Source organism: Juglans regia, chromosome 11 (assembly GCF_001411555.2).
Source record: "Juglans regia cultivar Chandler chromosome 11, Walnut 2.0, whole genome shotgun sequence".
NCBI lineage: Eukaryota > Viridiplantae > Streptophyta > Magnoliopsida > Fagales > Juglandaceae > Juglans > Juglans regia.
The window spans coordinates 26,096,544-26,116,936 of record NC_049911.1 but is presented as its reverse complement, the minus strand read 5'-3'; the positions used below and the strand labels follow the sequence as shown (position 1 = coordinate 26,116,936).

Below are 20,393 nucleotides of genomic sequence, written 5' to 3'. Positions count from 1 at the left end.
AAATTATAATATAATCAACGACATTTTGTAAATCATACAAATCAGTATTATAATTATAAAAATTCAAAATTATTTGTTTTCGTCATAAAAAAAAACTACTATAACCACAAAAAACTTCTAAAATACTTTCAACCTTCAAAACGGACTCCCATCAATGCAGTTTTGCAATCCAACATAGACAATATAGAAAAAAAGCTATAAAAAATTCACATATTATCGATAATGCAAAAAATTATAAAAATTGTTGACAGAAAAATATAAGCACTTACAATAATGTGTGGCTGCGCTTCAAGGTTCTTAATCTGTTCCTTCATGTTCACCCCCCCAACAAGCTACAGAGAATTCATGGAGATACTTATTAAAAAGATTCGCTGACGTTACCCACCCAAAAATGAAAAAAAGATTCATCAACATTAAAAAAATGCAAATATAAAAAGAAACTTCTATCCAACCCCAATATCGTACAAATTGAACCTAACAATCTTAGCATCAAAACCTTCAGCAACCAAAAGAAGATCCTTTTCTAGAGTTTTCTTGTCATTGCAATACTCTTATATATAATGAAACATATTTTCACTGCAACATCATTCATGGCTATATGCTTAGACCTTACTGACAAAAAAGGTAAAGACTCCCAACTCCATTTATGATTCATATAATGATAGGTTATGGACTTCTCTCCTACGTTAAGACCATAAATAGACCCTATTAGAAAAATAAAGAACATAAATAGGTATGGCCCAGGTACACAGGAAGTATACAAGAGATGAACCTAATTACAAGCTAAGGGCTGTGAAAAGCAGCATAAAAGTCATTAAAACTAATCCCATTCAATACAATAGCTGAAGCCCAGAGTAACAATGTAGGAAAGAAAAAGTCCCTGAACCCTTCCATCAAACGTTCCCTATTATCAAAACAGCGACCATTCCTTTCGTTCCAAAGAGATCAAGTTTCTTGATGATTCCTTGACTGCTTATTACTCATAAAAAGAATAAAATAAGCACAATTTTTGTTGGCACTAGGTATCAAAATAAAATAAGCATTTACTTATTATCAAAAACTATTTTTTTTATTGGCACCAGGTATTCGGGAATAAAGTATCATCTAATCTCGAGGGTGCACAAGTCTTCGGCAAAAAGTTTCCCACAAGTGCATGCCGGGTAATTCAATGGTAAACTCCCTTAGTCTGACAGCCCCAAGAGTGTAAATGCGGAGATTTGAACCCAAGACATCCAGTTATATAGCTCACCCCAAGATCACCACGCCATCCCTTGGGGTTTAAGTACTAAATTAAGTTCCTAACATGCAGGTCGGAACATACTCGACAAGCAATTTTGCTCCCTTAGGATCATTACAGTTACAACTGCTGTTCACCACACCTTTGATCGTTGATCTCGTGTTATCAGGTCAACTTCCTTGACCACTCAGCACAAGGCAGGCATCAACCTCCACGTATGGTCGTACAATTTTGCAAAGAATTGGGTTTTGGCAAACAATAGCTCGGTCCTGGTCACTACAATTCCTATTGCAAAGAGGCACCCCTTATCCCAAATCTCCCTTTGTCCTTTCAAACAAATTGAAATGATTGAAGTTTTGCTGCTTGGAATTATCTTAAGCCACATTCCTATTTGGTTGAATTATTTGTAACTGCATATTTACAATAAAGATATAGTGATGGTTGAACCTTTGCTTATTTGATATCTTTTAACTGACCCTACTTGTTTTGTTTTTTTTTTTTTCTTTTTATTGGCACCGGGTGTCCAAGAACAGTGTCCTGACTAATCTCATGGGTGCACAGGCCCTCGGCAAGGAATTTCCTGCAATTGCATAACGGGTAATTCAATGGGAAAATCCCTCAGTTCAATGGCCCCTAGAGATTGTTTGCACCCAAGGGGATTTGAACCTTAGACCTAAGGGGAGCATACCCCCAAGCCAAGGCCTTTACCACTTGAGTCAACCCCTAGGGGTTCTAGTTGTTTTGATTTTATATCCAGCTAATAGGAAGTGCAACCCTTAACCTAGTGTGGAGTGAAGGGAAAGAAACCTGCCTTCAACTACTCGAAAGAGATGCTAGTATAATATGGGGTCTCACCCCTAAAATAGGTCTTTTGATACTCACTCTGCTAGTGCCATTGTGAGAACCATTGCTCCTACACATATTGAGGTTGCTCCATTTCAAGCATTGTTGCTTCCACTGCCATTTGAGTTTAAGACTAGCGCTTTCTTCCACAGTTAAATTTAGGTGTAACAAATCAACAAAGGATCAAACTACATCTGGACCCTACTCTAAAAGAACTAGTTAATGTTGTAATTGGAGCTCCTTGAAATCATTATAACGGGTAAAAATCAATTGGTGCTCAACATAAGGGTTCCAAACCTATGAAAGGCGAGATGAATTTGAAGAAGGAAGAGAGAAACAATTCTCTTTCCCAAGCAATGTGGAATCTCATTCACCACCCTCAATACTAAACATAGGTTATTGCAATCTCCCCTCCCCCCTCCCCAAATCGCCAACGTCCTCATTGAGCCATTCTACCAAAGGAGAATGCCTCAAGTCCAACATTTCAGGTTGGGTTTGGCTCTTATAAAATTTGTAACAACCCAATGACGACCAAAGTTACAGTTATGCCCATACTCCAAAATGACTAATCAAGATTACAATTGGAACTTTATGAAATTATTATAAAAGCCAAGAACTTCTCCATCCCAAACAATGTAGAATCTCACTCACCAACTATCATACTAAACATGGGTATTGTTGGAATCCCATGAGAATTTCACATTCTCTTCTTAGGAGTGTATAATTCACATATTTAAGTATTAAAAGTATAGGAAGAGGCAAGATTTTATATTTTTGAGAATTACTGTTCTTACTAAGAATACCTATTCTCAAATCGGCTTATAGCAAATTTTTCATGAACTAGTGAGAAACTCAATATAATCACAATATAAAAATAAATAAATATTTCATTGATTCATTAATCATGATAGAAGATAACATCAAATAACATAGAACGTTGATCATTGCATACTTATTACCAGAAAAATACTTGTTTTGTAAAAGTGTAAAAACGAGGGTACAAATTAATTGTACAATGCAGGAACTACATTATATATTCCCGAAGCCAAAAGTTACTTATGTGAAGGAAATACATCTTGTGTACCATCATGTAGTTGAAATATAATGTGACTAATAAAATCATCAAAAGTAACAGTGTAATTAGATACCAATTTTGGCCAAAATCTCACCACGGCGCACTTAACACCAATGCCTGATCCCAAAGCTTCGAACTGCTCGTGAATCTGAATTGCAAGCTCCCTAGAAATTGCAAAGGATGAGTGATAGCAAAACATAGAAACCAAATCTCTTATCAATTCAGATGTACTTCCTAGAATTAGAAATAAAAAGCTATCCTACAAGAATTAACCAAGGGTCACATATCAAACCTTGTAGGGGATAGCACACAAGCAAAGAATGCTTTTGGAGAGTTTAAAAGTGCTTGCAAAATGGGAAGGGCAAAAGCTCCTGTCTTACCAGAACCCGTTTGAGCAAGTCCAATCAAGTCTTTTCCTAAAATAGAGAAGTTCCAAGAGATGAGTATTCTAATATAGTACAGAAAATTAAATCTCACTCACAAATAAAATTAAAGTAAACACTACAATTTATTCTGCTTGGTTGCCTAGAAATGTACAAAAAGTCAAGAAATCAATAAATTGTGTATAAAAAAAATGAAATCAACAACTCATTGGAAAAGAAGAAAGAAACATACTAATTTGAAACAAACAAAAAACAACCTTCAACTTTATTGTTTTGTATGGGTTAAACTTCATTAATGATCAAAAGGAACATTCAACATCTGTTTTTGATAAGATAAAGGTTTTTTTTATTGGCACCGGGTGCTTGGGACAAAATTTGGACTAATCCTAGGTTTGAACAAACCTTCGACAAGGAGTTACTCGCAAGTGCATCTCGGATATTTTGAGCGAAAATTCTACCAGTTTGATGACCCCAGGAGTGTGAATGCAGAGTTTCGAACCTAGGACGCCCGATTCATATGGCTCGCTCCAAGACCACTACACCACCCCTTGGGGTTAAGATATGAGATTGATGAGAAACACCAATCGAGGCACCCCATGATTTTTTACTTACCAAAAGAGGAAGAAAGGAAACGAGAAATAAAGCAAAGAAGTCATGAAAGCTTGAAAAATGAAAATTAAAATTAGCACACGATTAGTGATAAAGGGTTGTAAAGAATAAATCCTTAATGCCCTCCCATGTTCTCCCTGTCCTTCAAGCTCTAGTGGTTTTTTGCTCTCCATATACACCATAACAAACAACGTCCCTTTCCAATACACCTAAAGTTTCACAAGGCAAGGCTTAACCCAATCTAATTGAAACAAAACGAACAACAATCCAGAGACCACTTACCACCTCCCAATGCAAATATAGATGACCTATAAATTCCCCAATGCCTTGATCCAGTAGATGGTCTTCCAAGGGAATGGATTAATGTCATGTAAATTGATTTTTACATGAAACCACCCACGCTTTGAGGGCGCACAATAGATCTTATCCTTGATACCCTTTCTACGGTGAACCAAATGCAAACGATCCAAAAACAAGGTAAGTACCTCCAGCTCCTGGTCGTGTTGTTCTAATAAAATCCACATCCCACAGGAGAGCATCATACAAAAACTATAAATGATATGCAACTTAAGTAAGCTTCCTTATAACAAGCAGTGCTAAATAATTCTGGGAAGGCCACCTCAAGAGTTTGATGCCCACACCAAACATTGTACTAGAATCTTGTCCTAAATCCATCACCCGCCACATATTTGGTAATTCTTGTAAATTCCCCAGCCCCTAAACAACATAACTGAGTTTTGTTTTTTATATTTATTGTCAAAAAAAGTAACAATGAAATTAAAACACAGCAAGATAGAAAAAGATTAATAAAGTAAGAAAACAAACCATCAAGCGCATGAGGAATTGCTTCAGCCTGTATCTTCGATGGTATTTTCCATCCCAGATTTTCACAAGCCTCCACCAACTGGTCACATACTCCCAAATCGTTAAATGTATTGACTAACTTGTCTTCTGCCATTCCCAATAACTATATCGGCTCAAAAAAATCTGTCTCCAAGTAAAAAAATTGCAAAGGATTATAACATTAAAAGAGTGCAACAAAATCAAACCTAGATCAAACAGATATCATGATTGGTAAAGTATAACAATTTAATGTTTTTCATATACATATAAAAAAAGACATGCACATAAAGAAGCAACAATAATTTTTTTTTTTTTTTTATAAGTGAGAGACAATAAATTACACTTAATCTATTTTGATTACAGTCACCATTCTCGGTACATCACAGAGCTACTAAGCAGAAAAGGGAAAAAGTGCATGTTTTCAACCTATAACATACATGTATAATGAGAGAGCAAAAACCAGTAAAGCCTCATGAAATTATATACTTAACATAAAATTTTGAATTTATAATATTATTTATTTCATTTTAGGTGAACGTTACTTGGCCTAACAATATAGTTAAATGAGAAAGAGATACTCAGGTTTGTGTTCTTCTCAGTTCTCACTAAATAGTTATCAGGGAGATGATGCAAAAAAAAAAAAAAATTATGTCGGAGAACCTCTCCAAGGCAAGGCCCTTCGGACCCACAAGTATGGAAACTATAATTGTAAACCACAGTTGAATCTATGGAAGCATTGGTTTAAACATTCCTCCTAGTATTGACTTTAGGAATATCTTTTTTGCTATGTTTTTCAGAGAACCACCAAAAGTTCCAACTAAAAAGATGAAATAATTTTTTATTCTCTCTATCTCATTTGAAATATTTAAATATAACACCCCGATCTCATAAAGCCAAAGGTGATACTTTTGCACTTGAAATAACAAGTAATCATTTGATTTTTTTTATTGGCATCAGGTGTTCAGAACAGCGTCCCGAATAATCCCGGGGGTGCACAAGCCCTCAACAAGGAGTTTCCTGCAATTGCACTTGGGGAAATTCAAGGAAAAAATCTCCCAGTCTGATGGCCCCTAGAGATTATTTGCACCCAGTGAGAATAACAGCCCCTATAATTATTATTTTTGTTTGCAATATAGCCTCTGTCCCCATCCCTATGAGCAGAGTAAAAGCCCCTATCTGCAGCCTTCAGACTACCCTCCAGAGCTCTACAAAACCACCTGGCAGTCCCCACCCCCACTCTCATATTTTTCACCCATTTCCGCCCTTTCTCGCTCAAAAATACATATCGCCCATCCCTACCCACCTAAAAAAGCTTAGACTCAATCACAACACGTTTCATGGGGGGCATTATCTAGTGCAACAGAACACTATCGAACACCCAAAACCACCAACGTCAATGAAAAGAAAAACCACAATATTCTTACGCCATTAACAAAACACTATCAACGAAGAAACACCAAACAGCATGATATTTCACACTCTGAGTGAAAACCTCTATTAAAGGGCCAAGTACAAGAAGGAATTAAATCCCAATCACCTAGAGAGTGGACAATACTAGTCAATTTCTAGGGGCCCCTGTGATCCGGGAAACATGTGGTGAATTTCTATGAACATCTATTTACTGAAAATGAGGGCGGGAGCAGTGTTTTAAATTTCGTACCGTACCGGCCGGTACGGCCGAAATTTTTCGTTTCGGCCGTCCGGCCAGTACAGATACTATATTTGTTTCGTACCGACTAAAATACTGGCCGTACCGGCCGGTACCAGCCATACCAGACTAAATTTCGGCCTGTACCGGCCTATATTTCGGCCGGTACCGGCCAATATTTCAGCCTGTCTATTTTTTTTTTTTTTTTCGTTTTTTCAAACTACAAACTTATTTTTTAACCCCTAATTCAGATTAGACTATTTATATAAGACTATTATTTTGGTATTTATATATATAATTTATTTATATACAGACTATTATTTTGGAATATAATTTTTATATATATTTATATATATAATTTATTTATATATTGACTATCCCGAAATGTTATTCCGAAAGGCTATCGCGAAACGGTACCGGTACCGAAATATTTCGTTCCAGTACCTTGACCGGTACGACGTCCGGTACGGTATTCAAAACATTGGGCGGGAGGCCCAAACTAGATGGACTTGGTTTTGAGTCCATAGAATCACAGGTAGCATCCTGGTTGGAAAGATCTTTTGAGGAGGAGGAGGTATTGGATGCAGTTCGAAAGATGGTAAAGGATAAAGAACCAGGTCCGGATGGCTTTACGATGGGGTTTTTCCAAACATGTTGGGAGGTGGTGAAAGACGACATTATAAATGAGTTTCAGGAGTTTTTCTTGGCTGGGAAATTCAAGAAAAGCCTAAATGCTACTTTTATTGCTTTGATTCCGAATAAATCCGGAGTGGAGGAGTCGAAGGACTTTAGGCCCATTAGCCTCATTAATGGGATATACAAAATCATTTCAAAGGTGCTAGCTAACAGGTTAGGGGTGACAATTGATAAAGTAATCTCAAAGCCACAAAATGCTTTTGTAAGGGGTTGTCAGATTTTGAACTCGGTCTTAATTGCAAATGAATGTCTTGATAGTAGATTAAAGTCTGGCACTCTAGGTATTATTTGTAAATTAGATATGGAAAAAGCATATGATCATGTAAACTAGGAATTCCTCTTGTACTTACTGAACATATGTGGCTTTGGGGAGAGGTGGTGTACATGGATCAGATGGTGCATCTCAAAGGCAAGATTTTCAGTCTTGACCAATGGTAACCCAGAGGGTCAATAGCTCTCGAGGCTTAAGACAGGGTGATCCCTTGTCCCCTCTGCTTTTCGTTATCGTCATGGAGGCTTTGAGTAGGATGTTAACGGCTGTGGTTAGTCATGGTTTTATGGCTGGTTTTTCAGTGGGTGATCCACAACGGGGTCTCATCTCGGTCTCCCACTTATTATTCGCAGATGACACTTTAATTTTCTGTGATGCAAAGCAAGACCAACTTAGGGCACTGAAGGTGCTTCTTTTTTGTTTCAAAGCAGCGTCAGGTTTGAATGTTAACTTCGATAAATCAGAGTTAGTGCCTGTTGGGAACGTCAGCTTCTCTCGACAGTTGGCTAACACTCTTGGGTGTAAGGTCGCTTCTCTCCCTATGACATATTTGGGGTTACCATTGGGGGCTGCTTCACGGGCTTTGTCTATTTGGAACACAGTTATTGAGAAAATAGAACGAAGATTGGTTAGGTGGAAAAAACTGTATTTGTCGAAAGGAGGCCGAGTGACTCTTATCAAGAGTACTCTCTCTAACTTGTCAACTTACTTTCTATCTTTATTTCCAATTCCCGCTAGTGTGATGGAACGAATCGAAAAACTTTTTCGAGATTTCTTATGGAGTAGGATGGGAGATGAATTCAAGTTTCACTTAGTCAATTGAGATAAGGTGTGTAGACCAATTCCTTCAAATGGGTTGGGGATAAAAAATTTGAGAACTTTTTTTTTTTTTTGATAAGTAAAATAAGAATATATTCATCCAGCCAAATGTCAATTACAAACAAATGTTCTAATGCCCTCAGCCTAATTAGGTGCGAGCATTAGAAACTAAAAACTCATGAAAATCTGTGCCATTAAAGACCACCGCATTAGCCCAAGTACATAGGGTCCTAAAAAATAACAATTTTAGCTCCGCTAATGATCTCTCTTTGTCTTCAAAAATCCTCTCATTGCGCTCCTGCCATAAGCACCACAAAATACAGTTTGGAATCATCTTCCAAACCTCTTTAATCTGTCTCGCACCTCCAATTGTGGTCCAACAGGCCAAAGCATCCACCACAGTTTCTGGCATAGCCCACGCTAAATCTACTTTGTTAAACACCGCATCCCAAATAGTCCTGGCTACTTCGCAGTGTAAAAGTAAATGATCCACCGATTCACCCGCTTTTTTACACATACAACACCAGTCAGCTATAATTATGTTTCTTTTCCTTAAATTATCCGTAGTAAGTACCTTCCCCAGAGCCGCTGTCCAAACAAAGAAAGAAGCTTTGAGAGGAGCCTTATTGCGCCAAAGCTTTCTCCATGGAAATTGTCTGTCAGGAACTTGTGTAAGTACCTTGTAAAAGGAGCTAACAGTGAAGATCCCTTTCCTTGTTGGACTCCACCACAAATCATCTGTATGCTGGGTATTTGGGCGACAAGAGTATAATAGACTATAAAAGTCTACAAAACTACCCATCTCCCAGTCATGTGCTGCTCGCAAGAAATTGATATTCCATTGGATGTTTCTACCTACAACTTCCATTACCTCCGCCACCATGGCATCTTTAGCATTTGCAATCATAAAAAGTGTAGGAAACCTGTCTTGTAGAGCATTATCGGAACACCAAACATCCTTCCAAAATCTGATCTTTGTACCTGTACCCAATTGCAATCTTGTGTGCCGATGGAAAACCACCCATCCTCTCCTAATGTTTCCATAGCCCTTTACCAGCAGCCCCTCGAACATCTCTAGTACACCAACCCCCCTCAAGACTACCATATTTGTTCTCAATCACTATCTTCCATAAGGCATCCGGTTCCTTAATATACCGCCACAACCATTTGCCAAGTAGTGCCCGATTGAACATCCTCAAATTTCTAATACCCAAACCACCATTGGAGATCGGACGGCACACCATTTCCCACTTGACTAAATGGAATTTGAATTCTTCACCTAGACCCCCCCACAAAAAGTCTCTTTGTATCTTCTCAAGACGTCCCGCTACACTAGCCGGTATAGGAAATAAGGATAAGAAGTAAGTGGGTAAATTAGAGAGCGTACTTTTAATAAGCGTAATCCGGCCCCCTTTTGACAGATACATTTTCTTCCAACCTGCCAATCTTCTCTCTACTTTTTCAATCACTGTATCCCAAATAGAAATCGCCCTCGAGGCTGAACCCAAAGGTAACCCAAATAGTTTATAGGGAGAGACCCTATCTTGCAACCCAGTATGCCAGCCAATACTCTCAAATTTTGAATCTCTCCAATAGGCACCAACTCAGATTTATCATAATTCACTTTTAAACCAGACACTGCTTCAAAACAAAGCAACAATGCCCTCACAGCCCTCAGTTGATCTAATTCAGCTTCACACATAATAAGCGTATCATCTGCAAATAATAAATGTGAGATGGTAGTGGTACCCCTACTTGCCGTTCCAATCTGGAAGCCACACAAATAACCATTAGTCACTAAGGCTGAAATCATCCTGCTTAGTGCCTCCATAACAATAACAAAAAGTAATGGAGACAATGGATCCCCTTGTCTCAAGCCACGAGAGCTCGGGAAGAAACCTTCTGGACTGCCGTTGATTAACACAGAGAATCTTGCTGTGGAGATACACCATCTGATCCATGACCTCCATTTTTCTCCAAATCCACACCTACCCAGTAGATATAGAAGAAAATCCCAATTAACATGATCATATGCCTTCTCCATGTCTAGCTTGCACATCAACCCTGGGCTACCCGCTTTCACACGGCTGTCCAGACATTCATTAGCAATTAGAACCGCATCCAGTATTTGTCTACCCTTCACAAAAGCATTTTGGGGCTTAGTAACGATCTGTCCCAATACCCCACTTAGACGGTTAGCAAGTACTTTAGCAATGATCTTGTACGTGCCACTCACTAGACTAATAGGCCGAAAGTCAGAAATCTCAGAGGCCCCTACCTTTTTAGGGATTAGAGCAAGAAACGTGGTGTTGAGGCTTTTCTCAAATTTGCCTACCGAGAAGAGCTCTTGAAACACCTTCATGAGATCCCCCTTTATCACCTCCCAACATTCTTGGTAAAAACCCATGGAGAAACCGTCCGGACCGGGGGCCTTATCTTTTGCCATTTTCTTTACTACATCATAGACCTCTTCCTCTTCAAAAGCCCTTTCCATCCTTGCGACTTCCTCCAATTCTATAGTACCAAAAACCAGCCCATTCAAAGTCGGCCTCCATCCCACTTGTTCAGTAAGAAGCTCACCAAAAAAATTTACCACATGGTCTTTTATAGCCTCTTTTTCTCTACACTCGACCCCCTCAATTTTCAGCATCTCAATGGTATTATTTCTCCTATGAGAATTTGCAATTTTATGAAAAAACTTTGTGTTCCGATCCCCTTCCTTTAACCAAAGGGCTCTTGATTTCTGGCGCCATGATATCTCTTCTTGTAGAATTATTCTCTCAAGATCTGCAGCCAGCATAGTTTTATGAGCTTGTTCCTCCTCAGTAAGTGGTCTCCCTTCTTGTAATCTTTCTAACTCCTGTATTTCCTCCCACTTGGTATTTTTATTATCTTCTACATTGCCAAAAGTATGCTGATTCCACTCCTTTAGGTCTCCTTTTAGTGCTTTCAATTTACTTGCAAAAATGTAGCTAGGTGTACCTTCAAAATGATACGATCTCCACCATTGTTTGACCCTATCCACAAACCCCTCAGACTTCAACCACATATTTTCAAACTTAAAATACCTTTTACCACTACGAATACCTCCACAATCAAGCAAAATTGGCCAATGATCTGAAGCTAGGCGTACCAAACGTGTTTGCCAAATATCCGGAAAATGACTTTCCAGCTCAGGTGAAATTAAGAAACGGTCCAGCCGGGACCAAGTCTGATTATTTGACCAAGTTGCAACACCCCCAACAAGTGGAAGGTCGATCAAATTCAAGTCAAAGATACATTCCGAGAACTCCAAACTTGCTGGTCTCAATCTTCTACTTCCAGAACATTCACTTTGAAAACGAACCACATTGAAATCCCCACCAATGCACCAAGGGAGCTCCCACCAACTATGCACCCCTACCATCTCATCCCACAGCCTGTTTCTATCTGAATCTTGATTCGGCCCATATACCCCTGCAAAAGCCCACAAAAAGCCATCTGATACACATCTAAAAGCACAGGCTATCAAATGTCTCCCTAGATATTCCTCCACTTTCTCCACCACTCTCTTGTCCCACATCACCACAATGCCTCCCGATGCCCCTGAAGAGGCCAAATAAACCCAGTCCACATATATGTTGCTCCATAAACTTCTCACAATCTTCCTGGTAATCATTTTCATTTTTGTCTCCTGAAGACATACAATGTCAGCTTTCCACTCGCGAATTAAATGTTTAATCCGAAGACGTTTCTCTACCTCATTGAGGCCCCTAACATTCCAAGAAACAATCTTGGGCTTCATTGGGAAACATTCAGCCCCTTCCCCTTAACCCTATTCCTACTAGAACCACCTTCCGAGTTCATCGACCACATCAATCTTTTCAATTCCCGGCTTTTCTTCGATTCCCCCTTCTTATTTTGGCGGTGCCCAGCTTCCAAAGCAGCTAACAAAGCTATGAACTGCTCCTCATACCCATCACACGCTATCCCTACCACATTTTGAATTTCCTTTGCTTTGTGTATTACCCAATCTGAGACTTGATCTGGAAAATAATAGTTCAATGGGATTGGGTTCCCCACTTTATTATCCTGAAAACCACTCCCCACCGAAAGTTCATCAAAACCGCAAGCCTTAGGGATGAAAAGTTCATCCTCCACGGAGTGCATTAATTCATCCGACTCATTCCCCTCTTCATCCACCTCAATCTCCTCCAAATGTCTCACTGGTAAGTCCATCGGCGTCGATAACACTCCAACTCCCTTCAACAGCAGGTTCTGTCCCTCGCACGGCGGAGAAAATGGCTCCTCGAAACCCACCAGCGCCTTTTGCGCACAGAAACTCGGCATCATCTCATCGGCGGCATCCTCTGCCACCGTCGGCACCGTCTGTGTTATCGGCGGCTGACCCAGCGCCGTCGGCTGGCTATCCGGCATGAACCCGAGGCTGCTCAGCTCGGGTAGAGGAAGGTTAGGGCACGAACCCGAAGACCCGGGTTCTGACCCGAGACATTCTGATTTCCTGGGTTGGGCCTGCCCAGGCCCAAGCCCAACGCTTTGTTGTCCAGCAGGCCTAGAAGGCCCTGCCTCATCAGCCCGAGCGAATGCGGGCGGGCTACTAAGGGTTATCTTGGGCCGCCACGGCCCACGTTTCTTTCTCCACTCAACCCAGCCCTTTCCGTGTTTATTTTTCTGTTGGGCCTTATTTAGATAGCCCAGCCCATTATCCTTCACTTTCTCCTTCCCTTTTATAACCCCCGTATCCTCCATTTCCTTAACAGACCCAACATAATTCACTATTACCGCCACATCCCTCTACAGTGAACGTAGCTGTCCCTGCAAATCCGCCAACCGCCTTCTGACTTCCCACGTCTCCTGACACAAAGCATGGCTCGATGCACAGTTCGGATGCAGCACTCCTTCCTGCTGCCATGGCCGATGTCCTCTTCCTTCCGCACCTTCTGTATTTCGGTTTCCACCGCCATCGTGCATACCTCCATCGCGCGATTTCTCACCTCCCTGGCGCTGGTAAATGTTCACGGACAGAGCCTCCTTGTATGATCTTTCGTTGTTTCTCAGTGGCCCATTACCAAAACTCCGCCATCCTCCTTCATGCCCACCAATCCTTCTTGAGCCATCCATTCCTAACTCACTCAGCTTCACCTTCAACTGCCTCCATCCCCTTCCGTATTCACCCTCAGGAACACAAATAACATTTCTCCTCCCTCCCTGATTATACTCCGATATTTCAATGAATCTCCCTCTCCTATTCTTGCATCGTTGTGCTATAATGCTGGAGAATCCATTCCGAGTTGCCGAATAAACCTCCTTCTTCCCCTCACGCAAGCACTCCTCCAACACCTTCAAAAGCCACTGGACTGAAGAGTACCCCAGCAGCACCGAGTGCTCTGTTTTCCAACTTCTCTCTGTTACTCGTACACCACCTCACTAAGTTTAGACAAGATGAAACATTTGGATTCAATCACCAATTGTCCCATCTTAATCTTGAAAACTTACAGTAATCACTTCAGAAATCTTGCGCCATAAACGAATCACCAACAATGAAAAACATAGTATTTCGCATGTGTACGGAGAGAAAAAGACGGAGGATAGTATTTCAAAAGCAATTACACAAGGGGCAGAGAAAATGTGGTAACTTTTAATCAGGCATTGCTTGGGAAATGGCTTTAGAGATACAATTTGGAACCAGAAGCTCTATGGAAATTAGTGGTTGATTGCAAACATGGTAAGATGGAGATTGGTGTACGAGAGGGGGAATGGGTCCTATTGGGTGGGGGTTTGGAAGCACATATGACATGGTTGGGGGGTGTTCCCTCGTCATACTAAATTTTTGGTGGGGGAGGGCACTTGTATAAAATTTTGGAGGAACATTTGGTGTGAGGAGGAGGCTCTAGCGGACGCCTTCCCTTCCGTTTTTCGTGTGGCATGTGACCAAGAGTCTTCAGTGGCGGATCTCATGGTTCGCTCAGGGGATCAACTCCATTGAAATGTCACCTTTAGTAGAGTAGCTCGAGACTGGGAACTAAACAGTTTTGAGGCATTTTTCAGTCGTGTGTACTCTACGAGATTGTCTGGATTGAGAGAAGATAAGCTGTGGTGGAATTCGGCAAGTAAGGGTGTTTTTTCGGTTCACTCCTTCTATAAGTCCCTTACTTTGCTTTCAAACATGCATTTTCCTTGGAGATGATTGTGGAGGAATAAGGCACCTCCAAAAGCACTTTTTTTCACTTGGACAACGGCTCTGGGTAAGATTCTGACCACTGATAATCTGTGGAAGCGTCGGGTTATTATTCCAGAATGGTGTTGTATGTGCAAGAAAGTTGGGGAGACAATAGATCATCTTTTGCTATATTGTGAGATAGCTGGAGCACTGTGGAGCGATGTGTTCATTCGATTAGGGTTAAATTGGGTGATGCCTGCTACAGTGGTAGAGTTATTGGCTAGCTGGGTATTGCCGGGTGGTGCTCCACAAATCAAAGCTGTGTGGAAAATGGTTCTTATTTGTATTATGTGGTGCATATGGCGGGAGCGTAATGAGCGGACATTTGAAGATAAGGAGCAGTCAATAGAGGATCTTAGAATTTTATTTTTCCGCACCTTAATTCTTTGGGTTATTGCTGTAGATTTTAATGGCCTAAATGTACATGATTTTCTTCTTTCTTTTTTAGCAACTAGATAGGTTTTATCTCTTGTATACCACCTTGTATACCTGGGCTTTGCCTATTCTTATTTATACTACCGTTTACTTATCAAAAAAAGTTTGAAAAATTTGTAATAATTATGTAATAATTATATAAAAAAGTTAAAGATTTGAAATTGAAAAGTGTTTGTGTGATGTAATGTTTGGAAATGAAATTATCAGAAATTTTGAGATAAGATGGTTTGCGTTCCCAAACAAGCCCTTAGTATATCGCATTCTATATTGATATACTCCTAACATCTAAGACTAAATTATATCTGAAAGTCATAACATTTTGATGTCATTTCACTCATCTAAGCATGTGCAGATCACAACTCGTGTTCTGGAAATTTATGCAGAAAAGCACAATCTGACAAATTCTGACCTTTGGTTACTTTACATACCATAACGAATTCATATTAACTCCCAATAACCTCAAACAGATTCTTTTTATCTCCTTGACTCACATATCTTTACATACATTCGAATTTCATAAGAACCCATTACAAATTCATCACTATAAAACACTCACAAATCCCGGCATTTTTAATACACCAACCCACCGAATACACCCATTCCCTCTTCCGACCATGACATTATAATCGACCTTCAAAAAATTTCATATACCTCAACCAAGCCATTAAGTCACCCGACTCCAAAACAAAAACACAATCATAGACAACTCCTGTTCTAGAAGAACAACGATCCTTTGAGCCAAGAAAATAAAGGACAATTACATAGGTAAAGCAAGAGAGTATCTTACCCAACTCGGAGTGTGGTCGGCTGGATTTCGGGGGCGAGGTGGCGCTGCAAAGAGGGTTCGACGGAGCGAGGCAACGTGGCTGGACAAGGTGTGGCAGCCTCCACTAGTCACGGTGGCTGGCTTAGCACGGAGAGAGCGAGAGAGTTATTGGGAGATAGACAGTCGGAACCGTATACGCAGAGAGGGAGACCGAGAGAGAGATAAGAGGATTGAGAGGCTTACCTGCGGCTTCATGCGACGTCGTGAGTGGCGAAGGTTCTGGGCGACGTGGAGAGGGAGCGGCCTAAACACGGAGAGGGAGAGAGAGTGAGACCGAGTGAAATATATATATATATATATAGAGAGAGAGAGAGAGAGGTACAGTGGAGAGAGAGAATGAGAGGCACGGATGGAGACAGAAAGAGAGGGACTTACTGGCGTCAGCGACAGAAACCGAGGACGAAGGGCGTCGGAGTGAGGCGTCCAACGGAAAAAAAAAAGATCACGAAGAAGAGAGACCGAGAGACCGAGGGAGAGAGAGACGGACGGAGAGAGAAGAGGCTGATCGGCGAGGAGCGGCGGCTGTGTGAAGAAGAGGAAGAAAGAAGGGTTTCAATTTCAAAGATGGATGGAAAGTTCCAAAACGTTGGGATGATTTTAAAAAAATTACAAGTAATGCCCTTTAGCTCTCTTGTATAGGACTGTTCATCCGGGTTCCAACCCGGGAACCCGGGTATACCCGGATCCGGATCCGGGTTTCAAACCCGGGCTGGAACTCGGGCCGGATTGATCCGGGTCAGTCCCGGGTTGGAACCCGGATAAATCCGGGTTTTTCAAAACCCGGATCTCGGGTTCCGGGTTGAACCCGGATTTTTTTTTTTTATTTTTTAACTTCGACCATTAATGGCTTTTAAGGAGAGAATACAACACCTGTTTCCATTGTGAAAAACATTATCCTAAACACAATTCTGGCATTTAACATTGAACTTTTCAAAAACTATGGGTCTAAGCTCTATGCTCAACATATGATCCAGAACAGTAACAAATAAAGGATAAAAATCAGAAGAAGCTAAAAAAAAAAATATTTGAGTCATAAGACAAGAATGGTTAAAAAATCAAGACTAGGGTAGGAAAAAACATATCATAAATCAACCAACTTAAAGTCAGCCATGGATCAAGCAATCCATAGGATTAGGTTAACCTGTGGCTATGGCTAACAACATAACAAGAAGTCTCCAAAATGTAGCAAAATCTAACTTAGTTTCTCAATCAAAGAGAGAGGAACAAAAATACTATAATACAAACACGCATAGACATTGATACATAAAGATACATAGATGGGAATTCTGACACTCCAAGAAGGAAAGGCCAAACCTCCGTTCTAATACTTGGATCAACACCCTGCATCAGAGCATAAGAAATCAGATCTTCACAACAGTAACAAATAAAGGATAAAAATCAGAAGATAAAAAAAAAAATTTGAATTTGAAAAAAGAAAACAAGGTGGTCTGAGAAAACAAGGCCCCTATTATAATAAGAGTCTTATTTCTGCTTCTATTGCACTTGCTGCTTATATAGAGACCCCTATGAATGGTCAGTTTGTTCAGCACTGTTGGGTTTAATCCTGTTGGTATATTTCTGCTGTAAATTTGATTGAAGGAGGTTCAAACTGAGGTGTATTATTGGTAAACAAATGGCAGACATCTGACCTATAATGCTTACGGTAGCTTTTGAAGTTTCACCTTTTGGTTCCATTTTTCTTGATAAATTATGCACCACGACACAAACACATGACATGACCTGAAAGCTGGACCTCCCACCAGGAAACATGGGCTGGCCTTTTCTTGGTGAAACTATTGGCTATCTTAAGCCTTACTCTGCTACTCAAGTAAGAGAATTCATGGAGAAACACATATCAAGGTAAAACCACACTCTACACCCACAAAAAAAGAAGACCCTAAAACCGAAACTTTATGTTCTACTCATACAGTTAGAGCGGTAGTACTTACACTCTTACTCATTCTTCAGATATGGCAAAATTTACAAGTCTAATTTGTTTGGAGAGCCAACAATCGTCTCAGCAGATGAAACTATTTTTAAGTCAATGTAGTTTTTACTTTACCTTGATTCTGATCGAGCAAAGCTAAAAGACCTTGTCAATTAACAAAGTAATCCAAATCCTGCACATTGTACTGGTTATAAACTAATTTATATTTAAAGCATGGATTTAAGTGATAAATTCCTACAATGCACTTAATAACTAATTCCTTCATCATTAGCTTCGGACGGTCAAAAGTTTATTCAAACCCAGATCAAGCCGAGTCCTAGAATCGGGCTCTCTCCGAAGTAAACTTGCCAGAGATTAACCAAACCCAGAAGCCCGCTTATGGAAAACTCAACAATATATAGTTTCTAATAATCCAAACCCAGAAATCCAATGGAGAGAGAGAGAGAGGGAGATAGAGATAGAGAGAGTGAGAGAGAGACAGACTCACGGGGTCACGGTGACGGCGACGAAGATGCGGCGGCGGCGATGGGGTCGCGGCGAGAAGGCACGGATTTAGGGTTTCTCCTTTCGCAAGCGGCAAGCGTAACGAGAGAAAGAGAGATAGCGAGAGAGACAGACTCGGGGAAGGGGGGGATTGTGGTTTTCGTTTAGACCCGGTACCTGGATTTGTAACCCGTATCCGGGCCGGATGGATCCGGGTTTTTCAATCCGGATTCAGGTTTTCCGGATTCCGGACCGGGCCGGGAAAAAAACCCGGCCCGGATGAACAGTCCTACCCTTGTAATGTCCTCAAGATTTCGTTTGAATTGAATTGAGTTGAGTTGAAATATTTATTAATAGTAATAATTTTAGATAATAGAATAAGTTTTGTGAGATTCACTTAAAATGAATTTATATATATTTAAATATTAAGATAAATTTAGATGTATTTGATATTAAAATGAAGTTAGATGTATTTATGATATGTTAAAAAATATTATAGGTCTCACATGTAAAGAGTTTTAGAGTTAATATAAGTTTAGTGATTTGAGAGCACTCTCGAGTAGCCAAAGTCAGACCCAAATTTTAGCTAATATGAGATGAATTTAATTTTGACTATTCCATTCACATCAAATCCTCACATTGGATTATTCATTTATTCATTATATAATAATAAAATAATATGAGATGAATTTAACTTAAATTATTCCATTCATATCAAATCTCTATATTGAAGTATCTATTTATTCATTATATGATAATAAAATAATATTAATTTAATTTTTTTAATTATTAATTTATTTAATTTTATCATATTTTACCATATGACCTATTATATGTTAATTAATAATCATATTCTAATTAATTAGTAATCATATATAGAATTTACATGTTTGGAGCTTTACTAACACATTGTAAAGTTCAAATATGATTCCTGCTAGAGGTGTTCAACCGGATCCGGATTCGGATCTGGATATCCGGCCATAACTGGATCCGGATCCGGATGTTAAAATCCGGGCGGATATCCGGATTGTAACCGGATATCCGGATTATAACCGGATTTAATTCGGGTTATAATCAGATAAATCCGGTTTTGATTTTTTTATTTTTCTTAAAAAATACTTTAAAACTTAAAAAATGTTTTTATAAAAAAAATTAACAAATAAATAAAAATAAATGCAAAATAAATAATATTGTTATTACATCACAATGCAAAACATAAATTTATAAAAAATAAAATAAACAATAACACATCACAACTAATTAAAATAAAACATAAATTTACAAATATCAAAATGCATTAGTTTTCACATCTTGAATCTGGAATAGGGGGAAACATTGATTTCTTTCACCTTGATCCGGTGATGCCATTTTGAAAAATTTTCTATTGGGCTGAGTCTCCATAAGTTGCCAACAACATCAATTACAACAGATAAATGAAAGCTATAATGATTAGAACAGAAAAGTCTCCTATTAGAACATCAATTGCAACATGTTAACATAGATATATTGGATATAATCGGGAGCTTTTATTCGATCTGATCCGGAAATATTGCATTCATGTTGTTGGAGAAAGCTATTTTAAGCTACTCCCATTTAAATGCATGCAGGTCTCTATGCTTCAAAAAATGCTGAATCAAGAAGAAAATGATGCACGAGATTTTGGATCATGCACATAATCAACATAATGGTTCTGCTATCAGCATCCCTAACTTCCTGCCTCCAAAGGTAAACTGCCACTCATTCAAACATGCAACATTTCATCAAGAACGCATGATTAATGAAGCTCCTTGTAGGAAAAATACCAACATACTATAGTTTACCAACATACTATAGGAAAAATACCAACATTTCAACATTTTATCTTGTAGGAAAAATATATAGGCTCTCAGACAGAGTAATCCTTCAAAATACTATAGTTTTGTGTAATACCAAGTCCTGATGACATACAATTTTCTTACCAAATGTTTAAAATTCATATTATAAAGATGTAGGCTTCTAGGATTTTGTACGCAATGGAAACTATGTGCCATCTTATATTAAGGTTTCAAAAATGCTTT

At 39.4% G+C, this 20,393-nt stretch overlaps 1 protein-coding gene across 1 annotated transcript in view; it reads right to left on the bottom strand.

The window, feature by feature from the left end:
- The window catches only part of LOC109004145 (DEAD-box ATP-dependent RNA helicase 10-like), a 29,586-nt gene extending 13,096 nt beyond the window's left edge, over positions 1–16,490 (bottom strand). Inside the window, exons 1-7 of the mRNA XM_035695656.1 lie at positions 16,281–16,490; positions 16,089–16,149; positions 15,867–15,982; positions 4,973–5,134; positions 3,448–3,571; positions 3,250–3,319; positions 270–332 (exon numbers count right to left, since the gene is read on the bottom strand). Of these exons, the coding sequence (XP_035551549.1) occupies positions 270–332; positions 3,250–3,319; positions 3,448–3,571; positions 4,973–5,105 (390 nt within the window). The 5' untranslated portion in view covers positions 5,106–5,134; positions 15,867–15,982; positions 16,089–16,149; positions 16,281–16,490. The remainder of the gene's footprint in view (positions 1–269; positions 333–3,249; positions 3,320–3,447; positions 3,572–4,972; positions 5,135–15,866; positions 15,983–16,088; positions 16,150–16,280) is intronic.
- Positions 16,491–20,393: the final 3,903 nt, after the last annotated feature.